The 24,774-nt window shown below is 38.2% G+C and overlaps 4 protein-coding genes across 7 annotated transcripts; 1 reads left to right on the top strand and 3 right to left on the bottom strand.

Annotated features, from left to right (window-relative positions):
- The first annotated feature begins 1,177 nt into the window (after nucleotides 1–1,177).
- Nucleotides 1,178–4,609, top strand: dusp28 (dual specificity phosphatase 28). Its single transcript, XM_026946315.3, has 4 exons — nucleotides 1,178–1,737; nucleotides 2,927–3,015; nucleotides 3,389–3,491; nucleotides 4,062–4,609. Exons 1-3 carry the CDS (start codon nucleotides 1,393–1,395, stop codon nucleotides 3,486–3,488), a joined length of 534 nt encoding a protein of 177 aa, XP_026802116.1. The 5' UTR covers nucleotides 1,178–1,392; the 3' UTR covers nucleotides 3,489–3,491; nucleotides 4,062–4,609.
- LOC113546416 (vitamin K-dependent protein C) lies at nucleotides 3,926–10,233 on the bottom strand. Of its 2 annotated transcripts, none has more exons than XM_026946289.3 (9): nucleotides 10,127–10,233; nucleotides 9,879–9,928; nucleotides 9,603–9,674; nucleotides 8,763–8,920; nucleotides 8,651–8,675; nucleotides 7,522–7,662; nucleotides 7,284–7,405; nucleotides 6,573–6,690; nucleotides 3,926–5,700 (listed from the first exon to the last, which is right to left on the bottom strand). In XM_026946289.3, coding segments are annotated over exons 2-9 (1,188 nt in total). In that variant the 5' UTR covers nucleotides 9,880–9,928; nucleotides 10,127–10,233; the 3' UTR covers nucleotides 3,926–5,149. The 2 variants fall into 2 exon arrangements, with proteins under 2 accessions (XP_026802090.3, XP_026802089.3); XM_026946288.3 differs by having other exon boundaries at nucleotides 8,763–8,932.
- Nucleotides 10,234–10,388: 155 nt separating this feature from the next.
- On the bottom strand, nucleotides 10,389–18,282 carry LOC113546413 (vitamin K-dependent protein C-like). 2 transcript variants are annotated; one of them, XM_053227491.1, is made up of 9 exons: nucleotides 17,815–18,282; nucleotides 17,398–17,463; nucleotides 16,469–16,626; nucleotides 16,370–16,394; nucleotides 16,171–16,281; nucleotides 15,671–15,811; nucleotides 15,391–15,512; nucleotides 13,215–13,332; nucleotides 10,389–12,129 (listed from the first exon to the last, which is right to left on the bottom strand). In XM_053227491.1, exons 2-9 carry the CDS (start codon nucleotides 17,456–17,458, stop codon nucleotides 11,579–11,581), a joined length of 1,287 nt encoding a protein of 428 aa, XP_053083466.1. In that variant the 5' UTR covers nucleotides 17,459–17,463; nucleotides 17,815–18,282; the 3' UTR covers nucleotides 10,389–11,578. The 2 variants fall into 2 exon arrangements, with proteins under 2 accessions (XP_053083466.1, XP_026802085.3); XM_026946284.3 differs by having other exon boundaries at nucleotides 17,389–17,463.
- Nucleotides 18,283–18,421: 139 nt separating this feature from the next.
- On the bottom strand, nucleotides 18,422–23,350 carry LOC113546415 (vitamin K-dependent protein C). 2 transcript variants are annotated; one of them, XM_026946287.3, is made up of 10 exons: nucleotides 23,269–23,350; nucleotides 23,104–23,172; nucleotides 22,935–23,009; nucleotides 22,293–22,450; nucleotides 22,181–22,205; nucleotides 21,982–22,092; nucleotides 21,122–21,262; nucleotides 20,907–21,028; nucleotides 20,223–20,340; nucleotides 18,422–19,500 (listed from the first exon to the last, which is right to left on the bottom strand). In XM_026946287.3, exons 3-10 carry the CDS (start codon nucleotides 23,002–23,004, stop codon nucleotides 18,950–18,952), a joined length of 1,296 nt encoding a protein of 431 aa, XP_026802088.3. In that variant the 5' UTR covers nucleotides 23,005–23,009; nucleotides 23,104–23,172; nucleotides 23,269–23,350; the 3' UTR covers nucleotides 18,422–18,949. The 2 variants fall into 2 exon arrangements, with proteins under 2 accessions (XP_026802088.3, XP_034170417.2); XM_034314526.2 differs by lacking the exon at nucleotides 23,269–23,350 and having other exon boundaries at nucleotides 23,126–23,187.
- Between the last annotated feature and the right edge of the window lie 1,424 nt (nucleotides 23,351–24,774).

The following is a 24,774-nucleotide window of genomic DNA, read 5'->3' on the forward strand; positions in this document are numbered from 1 at the left end:
TACATATTATTATTATTATTTACTTTTTCTACATGGAATTTGTTTGTAAACTGATTTATGTTGAACAAATAAAGAGTTGGATACTGAACGTATTGGAAATGATAAAGGCATTATGATTTTAAGGGATAAATATTATATACATAAGTTCCAGTTTTTCACAATGATACCTAAATTTCTTTTCCTAATAGTTTTTGTCTCACTAATACCAACAAAATAAAAATAAAAGCCTAAAAACCATTTAAAATATATGATGTTATTGTAAATGTCACATAATTGTTTTTCTTTCTTTTCTAAATTTTTATATATTTATTCATGTTTTATTTGCTTATGGATTGTATTTTGTCAACCTTGTTCCTTTCTTTCTGCTATAGGTAATTCGTCATCTTTTTGTAAGTTGATATATTGCTCTTAAATAAAAAAAACAAACAAACAACAACATGAAAACAAAGATGCAACTTATACATTAAACAACTAGAGGATACCTTTGACAAATCTAAAGTTAACTCTAAATTAACAAATAAATGATATAATGTAACGTATAATAAATAATCATTGATATATTACATTTTTATTGAACATTTATTAAACATTTTATTTAATGTTGTTATTTTACATTTGAGGAGTCTCCAGTGTCAGCGCTTTATAATGTTCAGGACAGAGAAGTTTGCGCTTTCTGGTTGCTGTGTGTTTTTTTTTTTTTTTTTTGTCTTATTATCTTTAAGCGGGAGAAAAAAGGGAGGCTGCTGAAGGAACGACTGTTTCTAATGGACATAAGTGATAACAGGAATTAGCTTGTGTGTGGACTTTCCAAAACATTAAATGTAACTATAAATGGATAAAAAGTATGGTGTGTTGTTCATTAGTAAATTAAAAATTGTAATCGTTGGCAAACCTCTGCGGTATAAGAGGAATAAAACACTTTGGGGATGTGCTGCTATCAGAAAATAATCTAAACTTCAGCGTGGTAACAGTAACTCTGCATCACCACACCACCCTGTCGTTGATTAATTTCCTATAACAGCGCGACGAGGAGTGATTTATTCCTTATTTAACATGCACTCACCTGAGTACAACATGCTTTCATGAAGAGTAAAGAATCGGCATTAGGACCATGAAGACACCTCGTGGCTGCTCTGCTGTGCCTCTCTCATCATGTAATAAATTTAGCAGTGCAGTGTGTAATTTTAGTGCATGCGTCTCTGTGTGTGTGTGTGTGTGTGTGTGAGAGAGAGAGAGAGAGAGAGAGAGAGAGAGACTCTGCAGCAGTGAAAGTCCACATGCACGGGAGTAACACTGGATAAGTGAGCATGCATGCGAGTTTTGTCTGTTTAGACAGGCAGTAGTTTTGATATTTCTAACACACACACACACGCACGCGCGCACACACACTGAATGCTGCAGCTGTGGAAGGTTACAGACTCGCTGTTCATCAGCAATGCTCGCTCAGCCTGCAGTGATGAGCTCATCCAGAAGGAGGCAGTGACCCTCTGCATCAACGTGTCCAAGCAGCAGCCCTGTCCCTCAGCCCGGGTCAGCACTCTGCGCGTGCCCGTCTACGACGATCCCAACGAGGACCTGCACGCGCACTTCGACCGCTGTGCTGATGTCATACTCGGTGAAGCGGCGCGCGGCGGCCGCACCGTCGTCTACTGCAAAAATGGCCGCAGTCGCTCGGCTACAATATGCATCGCCTACCTCATGAAGCACCACAGCTTGTCCTTACCCGAGGCGTATGAGGTACACGTGCTGGATCTTCTGCATCCTTTCGGACTTTTCATTTTCACACTGTTTTCCCTCCAAGTGTCTCCAAAACATCTCCACTAGTGACGAGTCATTCGCGAACGAGTCGGCTCTTTTAGACGATAAAACGACTCACATGTGCGAATCGGCTCTTTTAGCTGAACGTTGAGAGCCGAGTCGTTTTCTTTCTCCAATTCATTTTTTTTTATTAATGATTATGAGGTACATTTATCTTCTGTATTATATCGGTCATAATTAGTGTTTACATGTGTCTCGACTGCGTCTCTACTAGTGATGTGTCGTTCACGAACGAGTCGACTATCTGAACCGACTCTTTTAGTTCAACATTGAGAACCGACTCTCATATGTGAGTAGATTTCTTTAATTCTTCTTCTTCTTCTTCTTTTTTTTTTTTTTTAGCTCTTTTAGCTTACTGTCTTCTGTTATCTTCTTTTACATAATTTCAGCCATATTCAGACTTTTTAAGTATCGCACACATGCATGTTCAGTAGTAACGGTGATGTTTCGACTCTTTGAATCGGCTCTTTGATGAACCTTGAGAACCGACTCGCATATGTGAGCCGTTTTTTTCTGCAGTTCTTTCTTTGTAGCAGTAGGCAAAGCTTATTATCTTCTTCTTCTATTATCGTCTGTATTATTTGGGCTATGTTCAGACTATTAAAGTGTCACGAATGCGTTTTCACTAGTGATGTGTCGCTCGGGAACGAGTCGGCTCTTTAAGCTAGTAAGACGACTCGCATATGTGAGCCGCTATTTCTTTCTTTAATTCTTGTTTTTGTAGCTGTAGGCAGTGCATATTATCTTCTTCTTTATCATTTCGACCTTATTCAGACTTATCAAGTGTCTTGACTGCATCTCCTTTAGTAACGGTGATGTGTCGACTCTTTGAGTCGTCTCATTTAGATGAATCATTAGAGCCGACTCATTCATTTATTTTTAATTACCCCTTAAATGCTTACATGGAAACAATTTTTTCAAAATCAGAGCTGTGTGAACGATGAGATGTGTGTTTGAAACTCAGCTGTGTGTATAAGGCAAGTTTATTATCGGAGGTGATCATTTGTCAGGATAAATGGAATTACAAACAATTATTGTTTGCCAAAGACTTGTTACTTGTTCTGTTTTTTTCAAAACATAAAAATCGTGATATCATTTGTTTCATCAGGTGGTGAAAAGTGCCCGATCGGTGGTGGAGCCAAACCCGGGCTTTTGGGCTCAGCTGGAGCGATATGAGCAGGAGCTGAAGAGCAGGAGGTCAGGAAGCAGCAGTTTGAACATCTCTCCATCTTAAAACAACAAAAGCTCCATGTTGAGGCTCCTTTTAATCTTATTTTATTTAAATTGATGCATAGCGTAGAGATTAAGTGTGCTGAATGCCTTCCTAAAACCATGTATAAGTGCCCGAGCAATGATTTTTTTGTAGATTGCACTCCTAACTGTAACATTATGCATGACTTTTATTCTCAGGTTTTCAAAGGTTTTCAAATTTTTTATGAAAGTTAGCTGCTATGCAAATCAATAAAGACTACTGAATGTGTGTCCTATTGAAAACAGACCCATAAATGGCATGGCCTTTATTTTCCTTTTAAATTTGAGTAGATTCATTTGAGCTTTGTCTGCTTTCCAGAGCACAACCAGAACACAAAGGCCTGCGGTTCAGCCAGCTTTCTCTGCAGCAACTATTTCACCGAAGACATACATCACAAAAGAAATCTAATATCTCTTAAATGGTGTGTAGTTAATTATGTCTTCACACATACATTATTAATCATATACTATAAATTTGATAAAAAAAAGCTAGTGCACACAGTTTTCACCTTTAGCCCAAATGTTGTTGATCAGACCACGTTTGGTGTCTGAAGTTTGCATCTTAATTTTGCGCCGGAGTTTCGAAGCTAATGTACCTAACAATTAACACATGTCTTTCTCATCTTCCATAAATACATCATGAGTACATCTTCATGAATTGTTTCAAAATACATTGGTAATCTCTGTAATTTCGTTTTTAAAGAAATGAGAGATTGCACCTCCTCAAGATTTTCTTGCCGCAATGCTTAAAATTAGTATGATGATGATGATGATGATGATGATGAGATTGGTAGTGAAATATACAGATGGGGGAGCTCATAACTGCTAAGCAAACAACACTGAGCTGGGAACTGTGTGGATTAATAATTAAATTTTTATTAATGCATGCAATAAGGCACTGTATGACTGGAAAATGTGTGTAGTCAGTGAGTAGTCAGTGATGTGTGTATGTATATATATATATCATAATCTTTGTACTTTTATTTAAACAGAACAAGATTATTCTGCAGCTACATGAAAGTCAAATCAGAAGCAGTACTGTGCCAGTGAAAAGCTTTTTAAACATCAAATATCACCTCAATTAGATTAAGAAATGGGTAGAAATGAGAAATTTAAAGGAAAAATCTAGATCGAATTGGAAAAGCCTAAAATCTACATCTCTTCAATTTACAAATTCATTTGTCTTACAGTTGATACTAGCATTGTTGATATATTTGTGCATCATTGTGTATGAGTCTCTTATCTACAGGCTTCATTGGTTTGCACCAGGCACTATGTTTGATTCAATAAATTCTTATATACAAAGATTTCAGTCTTTAGAGGCAAACTTGCGCTGTGGTCCCTTCTGAAGCGATGGACCCTACACAGAACCCAGTGCTTTGAAGAGGGACGATCGCCCAGAGCAGCGATATATAGGGTTCCAAACAATAAATGTATCTATAAAAGGATCAAATGTATGATGTGTCATTCTTTATTATATATATATAAAAAATGATTGCATTGGGAACTTGCTGTGGTGTAAGAGGAATAAAAAATAAAATATGCTGTTATTGGAAAATAATCAACTTCTGGATGGTAACAGCATCCACTGTATCACACCACCCCATCTTTTATTATTTTATTTATTATAACAGCACATAACCAAGCATTTTACTCATTACTTACTAACCTGCGATACAGTTTTATAAAACAACATACAGGTGTATTCCACAGGGCAATTTGGACCCTTAAAGAGGGGACACTTCAGTCTCACTCAGAGTTCTCACTGTGAAGAATGGAGCCTTCAAAGGGACTAGGGCGTAGTCATGGTTACTTCAGAATGAACCACAGCCTTGTTTAATATGTTTATCCAATTTATCTGTAATCAATACCAGATTATATTTCCTCAGTAAGCTATGCAACTCTGGTCATCGTACTTTCAAAGGGCTTTCATACTTAATAGTGCACTGCATAATTAACTTTGTGCACAGTAATGATGATGATTTGATTTGATTTTATAGTTTGAGGGTTTGTTCAGAAATAATTGAGCAAACTAAATTTTGAACGATAGGCAGAACAGAGTTGGAACAATGGGATTTGACTACAGCTGCTTTTTCACAGTATCAATCCACTCCAGGTAATTGGAGACTTTGGTGTAGATCCCCAGTTTGTCCGTGCGGCCACAGCCCTCGCCCCAGGATACGAGGCCGATGAGGAACCACGTGTTGCGATATAGCGTCATCATGGGGCCGCCGCTGTCACCACGGCACGCGTCCTTGATGCTCCCAATGCTGCCGGCACACAGCATGTTCTCCGTCAGGTTGGTGACCATGTGGCGTGCACACTCGGATCGCTCCAACAGTGGCACACTGATGTGTTTGAGATCTGAGCTGTATGACGCTGTCCCTTCTTTATCCATGCCCCAGCCTGTCACCACCATCGTGGTGCCGTTGAGGTGGAGCACACGCTCGGCCAGGTCTTGACTCGGCAGACAGGCAGGGACGATGTACGTGCTGAATGTTACGGGCGATGACAAACGCAGCAGAGCTATGTCATTGTCTGCCTTCAGGCTATTGTATTTTGGGTGGAGGACAATTTTCACCACAGAACGGGTGACCTCGGATCCTTCGAACTCGAAACGTTTGTAGTCACCTAAAGGTCATTATGTTCCAGTTAGAATGCAGCTACCTTGACAGCATTTTTATGCAGCATTTGCACACTCCATATTTTGACCAAATATAATGGCAGCATTATATGTTTCCTTGGAACTCCCATGTTTACAGGACCAGTGTGCCATAAAATTTTCACAAACATGGTAGACCAAACTGTAGCTCTGACCAAAGAATACACTTACTGTACTGTTAGCGAGCCGCTAACTTGCACGCCACTAAAGCTAACTAGCTAGATTACTAGCTAGCAAGCACTGTTTTTCAGTGGAGTGGTCTAAGAAATGAGCTACAGCTATGTCATGAATGCAGATCATGGTTCTTTATCTGTGTGGCTGCTGAGGGCATGGTCAAGTGTAGAGGCAGTCATGGAGAGCAAGCGGACGAGAGACTAGCTACTCCCATGTATGGTTTGCAGCTGCCTACTGAAGAGGAAAAGAAGTATGTAAATAGGCTGCTGTAAACTAGTCGCAGGTGTAGACAATCACTCGTTATCCGCTCATTCTCTATGACTCCCTCTCCACTTCACAGTCGGCACTTGACAATGTCCCTGCTGCCACAATCTGTTAAATCTGTCAGACAATGAAATGACTACCTGATCCAGAAGGGACAACAGCAATGCTCCTTAAAAAAGGGCTTCTCATGTGCCCAAGCATTCTAAATAGGTTCTAAATCTAGTTAGAACCGTTTCATAAATGGAAACTCTCTGTTGTAGGAATCTACATAGATGGTAGAACCTAGAATGTTTCAGGTTACTAGAAACCTTTTTCCCCTAAATGGCCATTGCTGTTATCATTTAGCAAATTGTCAAGAAATGACCAAAAGCAAATCATCCATATAAAAAATCCTGAAACAAACCCAGTCTGACACCGAAGCGGATGAATCCCTCAAGACAGTGAGCAGCAGTGAGAACCCACACTTCATCAATCAAGACACCTCCGCAGTGAAATTGTCCTTTGGAATTTAAGATAAGAGCCTGAGAAGGAAACACAAATATAAATGGTACCATGTTGAAAAGCTCCAATACAATTTATCTGAATCAGAACCTAATCAATACTGTAAACATGCCCTTGTTGACCTCCCTGTCATCTTGTCATCTTGTACTCGTCCTCAGTAGTGAGCATAAACATGCATGAACCGATTTCCTTGCTGAGGTGCACACTACATTTACTTTAAGTAGTATGGCCAAGGAGACATCAGATTATTGCAAAACTTTAACACAGAGTATGTTAAATGTTGTTTTCACACTTGTGATGTTTTTTGGACTTGGGGGCCGTTTGCCCTGAGAGCTCAGTACACTTGGTGTAGTGAGAAAATTCTTTTTCTGAAAAGTCCGGGAGTTGTCCAGAGAACAGATAGCCTGCATTGCTAAAAATCTTTTTGTATGATGACATAGTGTGCATCTAAAAACACTGTTCTTCACTGCTTGAGTGTTGGTACCAAAGGAAAATTATAACCTAGAACCATAACAACCACAAAAGTGGCATATAAAATTGTGCAATCGAGCCACTGTTTGGAAGAAATTAATCTATATGAAAGCAAACCTGCGATCCTTGCTTATTCTTATACCTGCCAAGGACTCTCTCCCCTTTTGCCAACTTCACCACCAATGAGCCAAGGTTGTAGACCTTCAATGGGCTTTGTTCTGTAGGACGACTTAGGGATCAAAATCTGTCCACAAGACTGCTGATCTGAAAATCAGGGACAAACGCACCATGATGTACACTCATAAGGTCAAATATTAACAATATGGAGACCTGGAATGCACTTAAATTCATCTACAGTAAGAAAATCACTGTGTCCTCACTTTTTGGAGCACACTGTTTGAAGTCTTCATTGAGTGTGTATCCATTAATACAGCTGCAGTAGCGTCCTATCTTGTCTTTCCTCTCATGGCAGTTGTGATCACAGCCTCCGTTGTCCACCGAGCAGTTCCTCTGTATGCTATCTGAAGGTCAAATCAGCCTCAGAATACAGTTGTAAAGGAAAAGGCCACCCTGAACGACTTGCATATTAATCTTTATAATTAATATGTGATCTTCAATGGCATCCAAGTTTTATTAACTTATTAATTATTAACTTCTTTCATTGATGTTGCTCTATTTTCATTTTGGTTAATGCATTCGACTACCTGCTGATAGGGGTGCAGTGGGATTTAGCCCTTGCTTCATCTCTATCTAAAGAGAGCGATGCAGCGACGCTTTAATCCTTTAGTTTGTTCAGCTCTCTAACCTCTGCATCTGTACACTCTACTCAATCAGACCAGGTTACAAAGCTTAAACTTTCATGCTAATCCACTGCCATTATGCTCATCATCTTGTTGATTACTAATTAGCCAGGCCGAGTATCTGCTGTAACTCAGTGTTACTGCATTGTGTAGCTACGTCGCATTGTGGGACTTTGACCCCGACGTTTGCACCAACATCTCCACTACTTCTACGCTGAATTTCTCATTAATATGATGTTAAACATGGTTTGAAAATGAAGCTAACAGCGAAACCTGACCTGACAGTACCTACCAACAAAGTAGCACCAGATTCACAATATGTGTTGTGATGTGTTTAGTGATTCTGGTGCTAATTATATATTAAAATATTTTAAAAATAAAAATAATTCATATGTTTCAGAGTGGAGTTTTCCTACAATACATTATTCCACAGCACATACTAAAAATATTTATGAAGTGCTACTCTCAAAACAATGTTGAAATATTTATTTAAAATCCTTCTGGAATTCAGACTCTTGTAGATGACAGTATTTTCCTTCAAAGCCAGGATGCAAATATAAAGACCTGTACTGATCCACACAAACTCCTTTCTTGCAGGCATTTGGGACACCCTCGTTCCCATATGACATGTAATAAACAATAATACACAAAAAAGCATGTGGTTTAAATAATGACACCAAAATTTACCTTAAATAAACCCAACACTCACCTTCATAAATGGTCCAGAACCTTAACTGTTAAAGAAGAAGAGCAGACATTGTCAGATATCGCATTGTGAAAGAGCACAGATGTAAGAATCATAAGATGAAGAAATGACTAACTGTGGCCTCTTTGGTCCGGTAGATCTCTTTAGCCTCTTCAAAGTTACACCGCTCTTCTATACACTCTCGCTCCAAAGATGGAGACTTCAGCTCCTCCAGAATGGAATTGGCCCTTCTGGAGCGCAGGAGCATGTGCGCCTTTGGACTGCTGTAAAAAACTGATCCATACACTAAAAAATCAAGAGCTTTTCATTCTTAGGGCCTGATACCATAAAGTGGAATATATGGAACAGAATATGAATATATTATTCGGATTGAACAGTTAATGTGTTCTAAACAAATACGAATAGAGATATGAATAGGAAGTGCATTATTCATTTATTATTATTATTATTATTTTTAAAAAAGCTTGTCAGATAGCTTTATGTTGTGTGCATTGGACTGAGTTGCACAAGCACGATGTTTTTACTTTCACGCAGAGCTTCAAATGCACCAAGAATGAAGCTCTCAGGCAGGGTTGCCAGATTTCAACAAAATTCCCATCCCAACTACAACTCAAAAAATTCACAAAAAGACTTCAAATTAGCCAAAACAAAGCAGGCATTGGACAGGAGGAAGATGTGTTTTTCTTGTTTTTCTCAGTCTTCGTGTGGAGAACAAGTTAACAATGGTGTGCACACATTTCTGATTTATTCATAGATCTGACACGTAGCTCACATAGTCTACATGCTGTGCACAGGGCAGAACATCTCCACTCAGATCGCCAAAAAAAAAATAATTAAAAATTAAATAAAGAAAAAATACACATTTTAATATGTTATTTATGTTTTTTGCTTATATTGCCCAAAGGTGCCAGTAATTCTGGATATGCATGTAGCAATTTTCATTTTCAGGTCGTACCTGACATACAGACAGCAGAAGCAGCCCAGAGGAAAATCAACGCAAAGCAGAGGAAAGTTCTTGCCATGGTCACTGCAGACATAACAACAGTCAAATCTTCATTATTATTTATTATATAAATAATATTCATATAGCAACAATGCAAAAATACAGGGAACATATTAAACGAAACAGAAAGAGGGTGGGACTGGAGCATAAATTATTCTGGATTTACCTCTACATTTGAGTTTATTTGTTTGATAATACTGGTTAAAAAGCAAAGAAAAGATGTCTTACTAGATAGCAGATCTGACAAACACACTGTGTGTTTCTTTCTCACAGAAGATCTAGACGGAGAAATACATATGTCAGAAATTGTAGGTTAGAGCTGTAACTCTTTTAGTCGTGTCCCTATTCCTCAAACTCCATTATCAGTTTCCAATAATCTGTATATAAGCATAGAGCGGCTAGACACACAGAGATGAAATATCAATAAGCTTCTAAATGTAGATCCAAATAAACAATCAAGTAACCATCATACTTACATGCTGAAAAATAAAGAGCAGAGATGGTGGATGTTCTGTTTAAATTGTGTTAATGACTAACTAATGTGCTTTCTGAGAGTCTGTTCCTGCCCTCTAACCTCTGGACAGCTTGAATTCAGAAATCTAAACCACTGGAGCTTACAATGTACTAAATCAGATCACTGCTAATGTTTCCAGACAAAATAATCTATGGCTAAGAATAACCTGATTATAAAATGTGTTTTTAATTAACAAAAAAAAACAAAAAACATATAGTCATTGATACTTTGGAATTTTCTCTAAGGAGATGTTTATTGAACAATTTTGGAAGGAGTCGCCAGTGTTAGTGATTTGTGAAAGTCACAGTACAAGATCATTCTACACAGAAGCTTTATAAACATCCTATTAACATCTCTGGTTCAATGTCAAGCAATGAGTTCATTTTAAAATCTCTAAAGCAAAACAAATTAAGTAATAAGTAGAAATGAGACATGTCTATGAATTTTAAAGAATGTAGCGCTAATTGGCAAAGGGTGAAATCTTCATCTCTTGAATTACGCACTTGTAGCATATGATATTTATTTGTCTTATGCCCTATTTGGATGCGATTAGTTTCATGGGGTGACGTCGGTAATAACATTTTTGCCCATCTCCTCTGTGATAAACTTCCCGCTTACAGACAGCGATTAAATTAACACAGTAGGGACGAGTTTCTCTCATTTGTTTTGCCTACGAATCTGGATGATTGAATCACACAGTCGTGTGATCATTTTTATTTATTTGGTAGCATCTATTGTTAAAATATTAAAGAACTTATATAATAATACAACTGTTAATTCATTTATTTCTTTAATAGTAAACTAAAATTATATTGTGGCATATGTGAATAAGAAGTGGCCTTATTTCCTTTTTCCTGCTAATATGCAGAAATTTGAATAAGGCCCATAAAAAGTTTAGATCATTTTCATGAATCTGGAAGTGGATATTCGTGCATGAGTTGACTAAGTAAGGTGAGAAGGCTTTACAACATTTACAGCATTTGGCAGAAACCCTTATCCAGGGTAACTTACATTTATCTCATTTACACAACTGAGCAGTTGAGGGTTAAGGGCCTTGCTCAAGGGCCTAACAGTGGCAGTGCTGGATTTTGAAATCACAACCTTCCAATCAGCAGTCCAAGAGCTTAACCACTGAGCTAGCACTGCCCTAACTGAGCTAGCACTGTCTACAAGTCTAATTAGGGCTTTTTAGCAGCCACTTAACAAGTTTTCCTATCTATCCAACTGGACTTTATGATAATAGTGGATTGGTAAAATTTAACTTTAATTAACTTTGTGCACAGTAAAGATGATATTGATTTGATTTTAAAGTTTGGGGACTTGTTTTTAGTAAAAAGAAGAGCCTCTACTAAAATAAAAGACCTAACTGAATCTGGAATGATAGGCAGAACAGATCTGAAGCAACAAGAATCGATCACAGCTGCTTTTTCACACTATTAATCCACTCCAGGTAATTGGAGACTTTGGTGTAGATGCCCAGTTTGTCCGTGTGGCCACAGCCCTCGCCCGCGGATACGAGGCCGATGAGGAACCACGTGTTGCGATATAGCGTCATCATGGGGCCGCCACTGTCACCGTCGCATGCGTCCTTGATGCTCCCAATGCTGCCGGCACACAGCATGTTCTCCGTCAGGTTGGTGACCATGTGGCGTGCACACTCGGATTGCTCCACCAGTGGCACGCTGATGTGTTTGAGATCCGAGCTGTATGGCGCTGTCCCTTCTTTATCCATGCCCCAGCCTGTCACCACCATCGTGGTGCCGTTGAGGTGGAGCACACGCTCGGCCAGGTCTTGACTCGGCAGACAGGCAGGGACGATGTACCTGCTGAATGTTACGGGCGATGACAAACGCAGCAGAGCTATGTCGTTGTCCACCGTTAGGCTATTGTATTTTGGGTGGGGGACAATTTTCACCACAGGAAGGGTGACCTCGGATTCTTCGAACTTGAAACGTTTGTAGTCACCTAAAGGGAGGGAATGGTCATTTGCCTAGAAAAATAAACACATTTTTATGCATTTTTATACAGCATTTGCATAGCTGCCCACCATAATTTGACCAAATTTAAGGGCAGCATCATAGGTGTCCTTGATCATGTTGGCAATCCAGTAATTCACAGGATCTGTGTGCCATAAAATGTAGACCAAACTATGGCTCTGTCCAAGGAATATGCTTACAAGTATACATGATTTGTTCATTTCTGTGCTAGCTACCAATCTTATTTTGCTTCATGTTAGTGTTTTATTGATTACCAAATTCATTCCATGTTTAACGTGAATCAGCTAGCATAACACACACAGTTTAGGTAGCTTTGTTAAAAATTTGGCAAGAGTGAGTCAGGATCCAGGAGACTGGTGTTGATCTTCAGACTCTGATGTTTATTGTGTACTTGAAGAATCTTGTGTTTTACCAATAGAAGCAAAACTTCAAAAAGGTTTCACCAGCTCACTCTCAAATTAACAGTATCAGTTGCACATCACACCAAAACACAAAAAAATGAAAAATACAGCATCTTTGCTAACCTCCCATCCACTAATTTGCAAGCCAGCAACTTAGCTGCTTGTGAACACATTTTTCTGTGAACAGTAGACTAAAAAAATAGCTGCAGCTAGATTGAGATCTATTCTCAGGTAACCCGATAAACTAGAAAGCAATTGTGAATAAGCAAATGTGATGTGCACATTTCATCATGTGTGATGACATGCTGACAATAAAGGGCATCACAAATGCAGATGACAGTTATTTACATTATCTGTGCGGCAGCAGGGGGCGTGGGCAAGTCATAGAGAATGAGCAGGTAACAAGTGATTGTCTACATCTGTGCGTGGTTTATAGCACCCTATTTATATTCCTTTCTTTTTCATACACATGTGGACAATCAATTGAAAAATATTCTTGCCAGATTGCCCACCCCTAGTTGTAGGATTCCACATAGAACCTTTAGGGGTTCTCCAAGAGGAACAAATAGGTTGCTGGATGGAAGATTCTGAAGATTAACACGTCATTAATAAAAATCGACCAAAAGCAAATGTACCATAACAAAAAACAAACCTAGTCTGACACTGAAGCGGCTGAATTTCTCAAGACAGTGAGCAGCAGTAAGAACCCAGACTTCATCAATCAAGACACCGCTACACTGAAATTTTCCGTTGGAATTCAAGATAAGAGCCTAGGAAAGAAACACAAATATAAATGGTACTATGTTCATCATGGTCTTTGTGAATCAGTACCTACATTTCAGTACTCTTTTAAACAAGCGCTTGTCGACTTCCATGTTGACCATTTCCTTGACTCTTTGCACACTGTATTTACTTTGAAATGCTTAGGAGACAACCATTTCAATGGATGATTGCAAGACTTCAACATCAAGTATAGTCACGAGAAAAATAAAGTCCACCCTCCTTCAATTCTACTGTATGTTTTTTGTTATCAAGACCTAAATAACAACTGTATGGTCCTCACCAACTTCTATAAACAAACAAGTAACCTCAGGTGACAACAAAAAAACACAATGGATTTCAATATGTAGTCATTTTCCCCCCAAAACTAAACCAACATTCAGAAACCAGATAGGAAAAATAAGTACACCCTATAAGTCAGTAACATGTAGAACCACTATAACCAACACTAACTTGAAGTAAACATTTTCTGTAGGAGTTTTTTTAGTCTCTCACATTAATTTGGAGAAATTTTGGCCTGCTCTTCTTTACAACATTGCTTCAGTTCATTGACGCATGCGGGCATTCATTTATGTACATCTCCCTTAAGATCCCGCCACAGCATCTCAATGACTTTGAGGTCTGGACTTTGACTTTGCCATTCCAACACCTTTATTTTTACCTTCTTAAGCCATTCAGATGTTGATTTGCTGGTGTGCTTGGGATCATTGTCCTGTTGCATGACCCAATTTCAGCCCAGATTAAGCTGCTGGACAGATGACCTCACATTTGTTTCAAGAATATTCAGATATGAAGTGGAGTTCTTTGTTGTCTCAATGACCGCAAGTTTCCCAGGTCCTGTGGCTGCAAAACAAGCCCAAATCATCACCCCTGCATGATGACCAAACATCTCCACCTTGATCTCATCAGTCCAGAGGATATTGTTCCAGAACATTTGTGGTTTGTTCATCAACAACATAAACATTTAATGTGCTTATAGAGGCCAGTAGGTCACATGATGTAGCTCTTGGGTTTTTTATATCTTTGAGCATTAAACAGTCTTTCGCTGGACTGAATTTGCTGGGATGCGCACTCCGGTTAAGATTGGCAACTGTCTTGAAGGATCTCCATTTGTAAACATTCCTTCTCACTGTAGAGTAGTGAATTTCAAATTGTTTGGAGATGGCCTTATAACCCTTCTCAGATAGATAAGCAGCAACAATTGCTTCTCTGGCGTCATGGCTTTATTCTTGGCATGATGTAGACACACACCTGAGTGCTCCAGAAAACCAGTCTGCAAAAAGTTCTGCTTTTATAGAGGTAGTCACACTTCTTGATGATGAACTATTCTTGTGCATTTCTTTAGTAACATCTGGCTGCTAATTACTTTCTTAATAATTGTGGAAGTAGGAAGAGTGTACTTATTTTTTTCCCACCTGGTTTCTGAATGTTGATTTACTTTTTGGTAAAAAATGACTACATATTGTATTCTGTTGTGTTATTTTGTTGTCACTTGAGGTTATTTGTTTGTTTATAGAAGTTGGTGAGGACCACCCAATACGTTATTTACACACTGTTAAATAAAAACATACTTTTTTGTACTTTTTTCCCCCATGACTGTATGTTTAATGATGTTTTTAAAACTTGTATGGATTTGGGGCCATTTACCCTGAGAGTTCAGTACATTTGATGAAGTATGAAAGCTGTTTTCAAGCCCAGCAGATGTCCATAGAATCGATCCCTGGTTCTTTTGAAAACAATGCTGCATGTATAGCTGCATTTAATTCTGTGACATTGACTTTGACAAAAGTGACCTATAGAATTGTCAATCCTATAGGTCAATCAATCCAAATTTTAGAGGGAACTCTTCTATGTGAAAATGAACCCACTATTGTAATCCCTGCCCCCAAATGAACACAGAATTGGTCCAAAGTATCTGAGACAAGTGTGAAACACTCTAATTTACAACACTGCCAATACTAGGCTAGCATCTAATCAAGTCATCATTATGAAGAATGGATAAACATAAAAAAAACAAAAACATTTTCCTCCAAAATCCTTGTTTATACCTGCCAAGGACTCTCTCCCCTTTTGCCAACTTCACCACCAAAGAGCCAAGGTTGTAGACCTTCAAAGTGCTTTGTTGAGTAGAATGACCTAGCGATCAAAATCTGTCCGCAAGACCGCTGATCTGGAAATCAGAGACATGGATACCATGTTGTTCAGTGCTAACTGAAGGCAGCACTGTGCATCTCTCCATCTCTGTACTAAAAAGGTCAAATATAAACAATATGGAGACCTGGAATGCACTTAAATTCATCTATAGCAAGAAAATCACTGTGTCCTCACTTTTTGGAACACACTGTTTGGAGTCTTCATGGAGTTTGTATCCCTTAATACACCTGCAGTAACGTCCTGTCTTGTCTTTCGTCTCGTGGCAGTTGTGATCACAGCCTCCGTTGTCCACTGAGCAGTTGGTGTGTGTGCTGACTGAAGGTCAAATCAGCCTCAGAATACAGTTTTAAAGGAAAAATCCACCCTGAACGACTTGCATATTAATCTTTATAATTACTATCTTGTAATACAATTCTGAACTGACTTTTTTATTTAAACCATTATTCATCGAAGTGTTGGTCTATTTTTTTAAAAATTTTCTTTAATTGTTTCCTACATTATATAGGTGCATTGTATTCTGGGACTCCAACTCTTGCACCAATGTCTTTGCTACTTCTAAGCTGGATTTCACATTAATACGATACTGAACTTTCTGGAGTGAGAAAAGAAGCTCTTGGTGAAACATGACCTGATAAAACCAACCAACAATTTAGCCTTCTGTAATTCAAACTCACATAGATGACAGTATTTTCCTTCAAAACCAGGGTTGCAGGAGCAAATGTAGGACCGGAACTGATCCACACAAAATCCGTTCTTGCAGGCATTCGGGACACACTGGTTCCCATCTGACACGTAATAAACAATAATACACAAACATACTATGTGGTTTAGATGAATACTCCACAATTTATTGTAAATAAGTCCAACACTCACCTGCATACACCGTCCAGAACTCTAACTGTAAGAGAAGAAGAGCAGACATTGGCAGATATTGCGTTTTGAAGAAGCACAGATGCAGAAGAAATGACTAACCGTGGCCTCTTTGCTCTTGATGATTTCCTTAGCTTCCTGAAAGTCACACCGCTCTTCAATACACTCTCGCTCCAAAGATGGAGACCTCAGTTCCTCCAGAATGGAATTGGCCCTTCTGGAGCGCAGGAGCATGTGTGCCTTTGGGCTGCTGTAAAAAACTAATTTAAAATCAGGAGCTTTTTTTTTTTATTAGGGCTTTATTCCATAAAGTTAAATATGCTGTATAAGGACATAACTGAATACGAATATATTATTCGAAGTGAACCAATAAGATGCTCTAAACAATTATGAATAGAGATACGAATAGGAAGACCACTATTCATTTATTTTTTTAGAAAGCTTTTTAGAAGCTTGCCAGAAATCTTCACGTTCAGACTAGGTGTGTGCATTAGACTGAGTTGCATAAGAACAAGGTTTTTACTTTCAGGTGGAGCTTTAAAGGCACCAGGTACATAGCTCACAGACAGGGTTGCCAGATTTCAGCAAAATTCCCATCCCAACTACTACTCAACTAAAAAAAAACACAAAAAATGACTTGAAACTACTCCAAAATGGGGGAGATGGATTTTCTTCATTTTCAGTCTTTGTGTGGTAAACATGTTAACAGTGGTGTGCACGCATTTATGATTTATGTAAAGATCCACTGCTCTACTGCTCACACAGTCTACACATTGTACACAGGGCAGAATAGTTCTGCTCAGGTCTCCCCCCCCCCCCCCCCCAAAAAAAAAAAAATAAACAAAAAAGACTATGCTTATTTCCAGTTTAAATACAAATACAGAATATTTGGATCAGCTAATATTTGATCATATTTTAATATGTTATTTATGTTTATTTATTTATTTATTTTTTGCTTATATTGCCCATAGGTGGCAATAATTCTGGATATGCATGTAGCAGTTTTCATTTTCAGGTCACACCTGACATACAGACAGCAGAAGCAGCCCAGAGGAAAATCAACGCAAAGCAGAGGAAAGGCGTCCTCGCCATGGTCACTGCAGACATAACAACAGTCAAATCCTCATTATTATTTGTTATATAAATAATATTAATATAGAAACAATGCAAAAATACATAGAACATAGATCTCAGTTTATGTGTTTGATAATACTGGTTCAAACGCAAAGGGAAGATGTCTTACTAGATAACAGATCTGACCAACACACTGTCTGTTTCTTTATTAAAGAATATCTACATGTGTCAGAGAAATACATGAAATTGTAGGTTAGAGCTGTAACTCTTTTAGTCATGTCCCTGTTCCTCAGACTCCATTATGAGAGACAAATTATCAAGAAATGTCTGAAAGTAGATCCAAATAAATAATCAAATAATCATATTATACTTACATGTTGAAAAATAAAGAGCAGGGATGGTGGATGTTCTGTTTAAATTGTGTTAATGACTGACTAATGTGTTTACTGGGAGTCTGTTCCTGCCCTCTAACCTCTGGACAGCTTGAATCCAGAAATTCAGGGCATTACCCAAATTCGAGTAGGCTATGAAATAATAACCGGGCTAAGACATTACTGTAAAGCGTAAAGTATCATAAAGAGAAATGAATTTGAAACACTACAGTAAATAATAAAGTTATGACATTGACTTTTCATGATTTCCTTTATTTAAAAACAGTGACACTTTTATTTAACCTTCAGTGTTTTATGCAATAGGGACAAATAGCATGCCGATGTTAATGTTTGTTCAGTTTATTATTATTATTATTTTTATTTTCTTGTTTTAAGTAATTATAAAGTAACTTTTAAATTAATTAAAATAATTAATTAAATTAATTGTACAATAACAGCTCCAAGTTCTGTGAATCATTTAAGAATGTTGTTTGCATGTATTTTAACTATATGAATATTTGTTTAAACAATAAAGTGAAACTCATTACTAATGACTGAAGTGTCACTGTGCTGCTCTTCAGTAGTCAATGATGTGGAACAGTACACATGGTGAGTCATTACTAATATTTTATTATTTAAAAGAAATTTATTAACAAAAAATTGAAAGTATTTTAATGGAGAACATTTGTTGATTTGGTTAAAAAAAAAACTCCAGAGATTATGAAAAAAAACCCCAGTAGGTCATTTGGTGTGTAATTTGCTGAGAAGAGGAGGGAGAAAAGCACTGACATGGCCAATCCGGATAGAAATAAAATCATGGAATTATTCCATGTCTGAATGTAAATTGAACCCCCTCTGAACAGGGCTTTACAATTCATAGTAGCACTGTCTACAAGTCTAAATAGTGTCTCTGAGCAGCCACTTAACAAGTTCTCCTATCTACCCAACTTTGGACTTATATGGACTTAATAGTGCATTGTCATAATTAACTTTGCGCACAGTAGGGATGATATTGATTTGATTTTAGAGTTTGGGGAGTGGAGACTTGTTTTTAGTAAAAAGAAGAGCCTCTACTAAAATAAAAGACTAACTACATCCGGAATGATAGGCAGAACAGATCTGAAACGACAAGATTAGGTCACAGCTGCTTTTTCACGCTATCAATCCACTCCAGGTAATTGGAGACTTTAGTGTAGATCCCCAGTTTGTCCGTGCGGCCACAGCCCTCGCCCGCGGATACGAGGCCGATGAGGAACCACGTGTTGCGATATAGTGTCATCATGGGGCCGCCGCTGTCACCATGGCACGCGTCCTTGATGCTCCCGATGATGCCGGCACACAGCATGTTCTCCGTCAGGTTGGTGACCATGTGGCGTGCACACTCGGATCGCTCCACCAGTGGCACGCTGATGTGTTTGAGATCTGAGCTGTATGACGCTGTCCCTTCTTTATCCATGCCCCAGCCTGTCACCACCATCGTGGTGCCGTTGAGGTGGAGCACACGCTCGGCCAGGTCTTGACTCGGCAGACAGGCAGGGACGATGTACGTGCTGAATGTTACTGGTGACTCCAAACGCAGCAGAGCTATGTCGTTGTCCACTGTTAGGCTATTGTATTTTGGGTGGGGGACAATTTTCACCACAGGAAGGGTGACCTCGGATCCTTCGAACTTCAAACGTTTGTATTCACCTAAAGGTGAGTTCAATAGAAAATAAACACATGTATCAGTTAGAAGGCAGCTGCCAAGATGTAATTTTATGCAGCATTTACACACTTCAGAGATAAAAGCCTTCACATTCAAAAGCAGGTGCCCACCATATTTTGACCAAATTTACGGGCAGCATCACATGTACTAGCCAGGGAGCAATGTTTTACAATGAACAGTGGCCTAAAAACTCATTAAGTTCATTAAATGTGACAATGTATGCTGACAAGGAATGTCAGTGATTGCAACACAGATCACTGTTTGGCAGCAGGGGGCATGGAGAAGCAGTCAGGAAGAGAATTAGTGAGTAATGGATGATAGGCTACACCTGTGTGAGGTTTGCAGCCCACTGCTGAATGAGTAAAGAAGCACGCAAATGGAATGCTGTAAACCAGCCACAGGTGTAGATAATCACTCTTTACTTGCTCATTCTGGACGACTGGAAAAAAGGGTTCCTCAAGGGTCTTAGAATTCTAAATAGGCTCTACCTGTTCATAACATTTTCATAAATGGAAACCCTCTGTTGTAGAATTCTACATAGAAAGCTTACAGGTTCTCCAATAGGAAGATGAAAAACCATTCAGGTTGCTGGATGGAGCCTTTTTTTTTCAACAGTCAGTGCTGTATTTGTCTGTCATCAATCTTCAAATTTCACTATTAAAAAGTGGCCAAATGCAAAGCAACCATAAAAAACCCAAAAACAAACCCAGTCTGACACTGAAGCGGCTGTATTTCTCAAGACAGTGAGCAGCAGTGAGAACCCAGACTTCATCAAGCAAAACACCGCCACAGTGGAATTCTCCATTGGGATTAAAGATAAGAGCCTGAGAAGGAAACACAAATATAAATAGTACCATGTTGAAAAACTCCAATACAATTTATCTGAATCAGAGTCTCCATTTCAATATTCTTTTAAACATGCCTCTGCCAACTCCAGAAATGTCCTCAGTAGTGAATATAAATGTGCATGAAGCAGTTTCCTAGTGCAAACTACAATTACTGTTCAACATAAACTGTTGAACAGAGCCATAACAACCTGTGTGTGTAAAAATGAAAAATGAAACTGCGCAATCAGTCCAGTGTTTGGAAAGAATTCTTCGATGTGAAAGCAAACCTGCGTTCATGAGCCTAACTTCCAAACGAGCCCCAAATCAGTCATGGGTACGGACTCAATTATTTGGGCCAAGTGTGAATTTACAATGCTGACAATACTAGGCTAGAATCAGTGAGCTAATTAACTATCTAGGCAAACTTTGTAACAAGTTATGATCATTTAAATTGTGTGTATAGAAACAACACTTTTTGTTATAACCAAATGGTCATTATGAAGCATCAGTAAACCAAAAAAACCACCAACATTTCCCTCCAAGATCCTTGCTTATTCTTATACCTGCCAAGGACTCTCTCCCCTTTTGCCAACTTCACCACCCATGAGCCAAGGTCGTAGACCTTCAATGGGCTTTGTTCCGTAGAATGACTTAGTGATCAAAATCTGTCCGCAAGACTGCTGATCTGGAAATACGAGACAAATGCGCCACGATTTACACTTATTACACTGGAATGCACTTAAATTCATCTACAGCAAGAAAATCACTGTGTCCTCACTTTTTGGAACACACTGTTTGGAGTCTTCATGGAGTTTGTATCCATTAATACAGCTGCAGTAACGTCCTGTCTTGTCTTTCATCTCATGGCAGTTGTGATCACAGCCTCCGTTGTCCACTGAGCAGTTGGTGTGTGTGCTGACTGAAGGTCAAATCAGCCTCAGAATACAGTCTCAGAATACAGGAAAAATCCACCCTGAATGACTTGATTAATCTTTATAATTAATATGTGATCTTCAATGGTGTTGAAGGTTTACTTGAGGTTTACTATAATGAATGCCATTCCACTTCTTAATAATGAAAGCCCTCGCTTCTTCTCTACCTAAGGACAGTGATGCAGCAGTGCTTTTGTCCTTTAGACTGTCCATCTCTCTCACCTCCTCATATGTACACTCTGCTCAAACAGAAAGCTTCAGCTTTCATGCTAATACCACCATAGATTGCTAACTAGCCACTATGCTGAATATCTCATTAACATGACAATAAAACTAGGCTGGAAAATGTTGAGTAAGAAAAGAAGCACTTGCTCTTTTGTTTTCAATCTCTTATGCTTGAGATTGTTGAAATTTTCCATTGTCACTGCACTAGCAGTAATAATAATAATAATAATAATAATAATAATAATAATATTCCCCCTGTGACATCAGAGCAACACACAATCACTAACGTCTTATGGAAATAATGAAACCACAGAACCAATAAACAAATTAGAACCAGAATGGCTAAACACATCACAAATATTTCAATACGAACAGGGTGGAGCATTCCTTTAACATTGCTACAACACATCATCCCACAGCACATATTAAAAATATTTATAAAATTCTACTGATTTAAAATCTTTCTGTAATTCAAACTCACCTAGGTGACAGTTTTTTCCTTCAAAACCAGGGTTGCAGGAGCAAATGTAGTTTTGGTATTGATCCACACAAACTCCATTCTCGCAGGCATTTGGGATGCATTGGTTCCCATCTGACACGTAATAAACAATAATACACAAACATAGTATGTGGTTTTGACGGTAGCGCTGCAATTGACCTTAAATAAAACCGACACCTACCTGTATACACCATCCAGAACTGTAGCTGTAAGAGGAGGAGAACACATATTATCATTGCAGACATTGTGAAGAAACACAGATGTAAGAACTGTAAGATGAAGAAATGACTTACCGTGGCCTCTCTGGTCTGGTGGATCTCTCTAGCTTCCTCAAAGTCACACTGCTCCTCTATACACTCTCGCTCCAAAGATGCAGGCTTAATTTCCTCCAGAAAGCTGTTAGCCCTTCTGGAGCGCAGGAGCATGTGTGCTTTTGGACTGCTGTAAAAAACTAATTCATATTCTTAAAATCAGGAGATTTTTAATAAGTTTATTGACAGTAGAAATCCATGATGTGGAATATTTTCCACACTTGGCAGAAAAAGCACCTCTTACCAGTCGTCGCTATTATTGGCTAAATAACTAGCCATGTCGTAAATCTCCTTATATTCACTCACTAACAAAATTTTTTGTCATCCATGTTTGCTTTTCCACAACATGTGACCCAACTGGTTGGAAAGTTTAAAAAATGCTTGATTTTTTTTTAAACGCTGTGCTTTGTAAAAAAGCTTTTTTCAACTTTGAAAGCTCAGTGACAAAAAATGCTTTGTATTGCTTATATTGTGTTGTCAATAATTTTGTACATGCATGTAGAGGGCCAAATATGGAGCTACTTATCAATTCCTAAGCTTCTCACTACTCAAAGCATTTAGTCGCTCCAATTTTTCAATGTAAAATTCCTGGTGTAAAAAAAAAAAAAGATTTTTGAATCGTACCTGACATACAGACAGCAGAAGCAGCCCAGAGAAAAATCAATACAAGACAGCGGAAAAGTGTCGTCGCCATGGTCACTGTGGACATAACAACACCCAAATCCTCATTATTATTTATTATATTAATAATATTCTTATAGCACCAGTGAAAAACATAGAACATAGACTTTACCTTTAAAGTAAATATGTATTACCAAATTGCAGATCTGACCAACAGACAGTTTGTTTCCTCAAAGAAGATCTATGTGGAGAAATATACACAATAAGCACATAGCAGCTAGACACACAATCTATTAGGAAATGTAGATCCAAATAAACAAACAGCCATTTTACTTACATGTTGAATAATAAAGAGCAGAGATGGTGGATGTTCTGTTTAAATTGTGTTAATGACTGACTAATGTGCTTACCGAGAGTCTGTTTCTGCCCTCTAACCTCTGGACAGCTTGAATTCAGAAATCTAAACCACTGGAGCTTACAACATACTAAACGATCAAATCACTATTAATATTGTGTTTAAAAACTGTACGTTTGAGTTTATTTTCTATGTGAAAGTAACTTCTGGTTCCTAGTTTAATCTCTTTGACTGATAATGACTATGTGTGATCTACTCAAGCTAAATTTGTGCTAAGATTTTTTTTAAAAATCTTTTTGGATGAACATGCATAGGGCACCTTTAGATTTTTCAAAGCCTAGTAAATGGCTAAAGGGGAGAGACCTTAAAAGCCCTTAAAATGCTACCTAGATGCAGCATCCACCAGAATTAAACAGTATTAAATACTAACAGTATTGAATATCGCAATTATTAGCACAGTGCTCTTGGATTTTCGCTGTTTTAATTACAGCGATAGTGCAGGCTTTATATTAATCCACTCATTCTGGCAGTGGTAGCTCAGTGGTTACGATGTTGGCCTACTGATCAGAAGGTCATATGTTCAATCCCCAGCACCACCAAGCTGCCACTGCTGGGCCCTTGAGCAAGGCCCTTAACCCTCAAATACTCAGTTGTGTAAAAATCAGATAAATGTAAGTTGCTCTGGAGAAGGCTGGTGTCTGCCAAATGCTGTAAATGTAAATTACTGTTTCTAGAGTAACAGCCAAAAGACATGAGCGGTGGACACTCCATGTAATATAACACTAATAAAAACAGATTTTTAAAATGTGTTGTTCTTAACATATGATCATTGACATGGTCAAGTTTTCTGTAAGAAAATGTTGATTTAACATTTATAGAAGGAGTTTCCAGTGTCTGCACAGGAAAACCTTCAGGAAAGAGGAGTTTCTACGTTAACTCGATTAGAATAATAGAAGTATGTGTACAAAACATGATTGGTCTTGTGTAAATGTCAATCAAATATCGTTAGCATTAAATATCACCGAAGGTAGCTATCTACATGCAGTATGCTTAGTATAATGAACCTTTCCATGTAACTAGGAAAGTTAGCAGACTTCATGAGAGTTTGGAAGATAAAATTACATTTTAAGGTTGGAATGATTGGCCTATTAGATTTGTCCATGCAAATATGTAGCTATTTTTACATTTAATTAAATAGAGTTTATAACAAACATCGCAATATGTAATGTTATTTTGATAATCACACGTAGATTTATGATTGATTAGCAAAGACCAAAAAACTGGCAATGAGCCGTTTGGGAGCTGAAAGAATTGGCAGTTGTTGGTAAGCTGAGCTTTATAAACTTCAAGAGAGAGAGAATAAAAAGAGAGCCTGGTCAGGGAACATCTGTGGATAAAAATAAATGGATAAAGCATGACGTGTCATCATTTAATAAATAAATGTAATCGGCAAATTGCTCTGGTATAAGATGAAAAAAAATCAATTTC

The sequence above is a fragment of the Pangasianodon hypophthalmus genome, chromosome 21, assembly GCF_027358585.1.
Source record: "Pangasianodon hypophthalmus isolate fPanHyp1 chromosome 21, fPanHyp1.pri, whole genome shotgun sequence".
Taxonomy (NCBI): Eukaryota; Metazoa; Chordata; class Actinopteri; order Siluriformes; family Pangasiidae; genus Pangasianodon; species Pangasianodon hypophthalmus.

Excerpts from the sequence above, each read along its gene's own strand:
- dusp28 (XM_026946315.3), top strand. The coding sequence starts at position 1,393 with ATGCTGCAGCTGTGGAAGGTTACAGACTCGCTGTTCATCAGCAATGCT. Across the intron at positions 1,738-2,926 it reads CCTTACCCGAGGCGTATGAG|GTGGTGAAAAGTGCCCGATC; the intron begins GTACACGTGCTG and ends TTGTTTCATCAG. Across the intron at positions 3,016-3,388 it reads CAGGAGCTGAAGAGCAGGAG|AGCACAACCAGAACACAAAG; the intron begins GTCAGGAAGCAG and ends TCTGCTTTCCAG.
- LOC113546416 (XM_026946288.3), bottom strand. Across the intron at positions 8,676-8,762 it reads ACCGGACCAAAGAGGCCACA|TTAAGGTTCTGGACCATTTA; the intron begins GTTAGTCATTTC and ends CTTCTTTAACAG. Across the intron at positions 5,701-6,572 it reads CCGCTTCGGTGTCAGACTGG|GTGACTACAAACGTTTCGAG; the intron begins GTTTGTTTCAGG and ends AATGACCTTTAG.
- LOC113546413 (XM_026946284.3), bottom strand. The coding sequence starts at position 17,458 with ATGGCGAGGACGCCTTTCCTCTGCTTTGCGTTGATTTTCCTCTGGGCT. Across the intron at positions 16,282-16,369 it reads GTTCTGGACGGTGTATGCAG|ATGGGAACCAGTGTGTCCCG; the intron begins GTGAGTGTTGGA and ends ATTACGTGTCAG. Across the intron at positions 15,812-16,170 it reads AGGAAAATACTGTCATCTAT|TCAGCACACACACCAACTGC; the intron begins GTGAGTTTGAAT and ends TTTGACCTTCAG.
- LOC113546415 (XM_026946287.3), bottom strand. The coding sequence starts at position 23,004 with ATGGCGACGACACTTTTCCGCTGTCTTGTATTGATTTTTCTCTGGGCT. Across the intron at positions 22,451-22,934 it reads TTCTGCTGTCTGTATGTCAG|TTTTTTACAGCAGTCCAAAA; the intron begins GTACGATTCAAA and ends AATATGAATTAG. Across the intron at positions 22,206-22,292 it reads ACCAGACCAGAGAGGCCACG|CTACAGTTCTGGATGGTGTA; the intron begins GTAAGTCATTTC and ends CTCCTCTTACAG.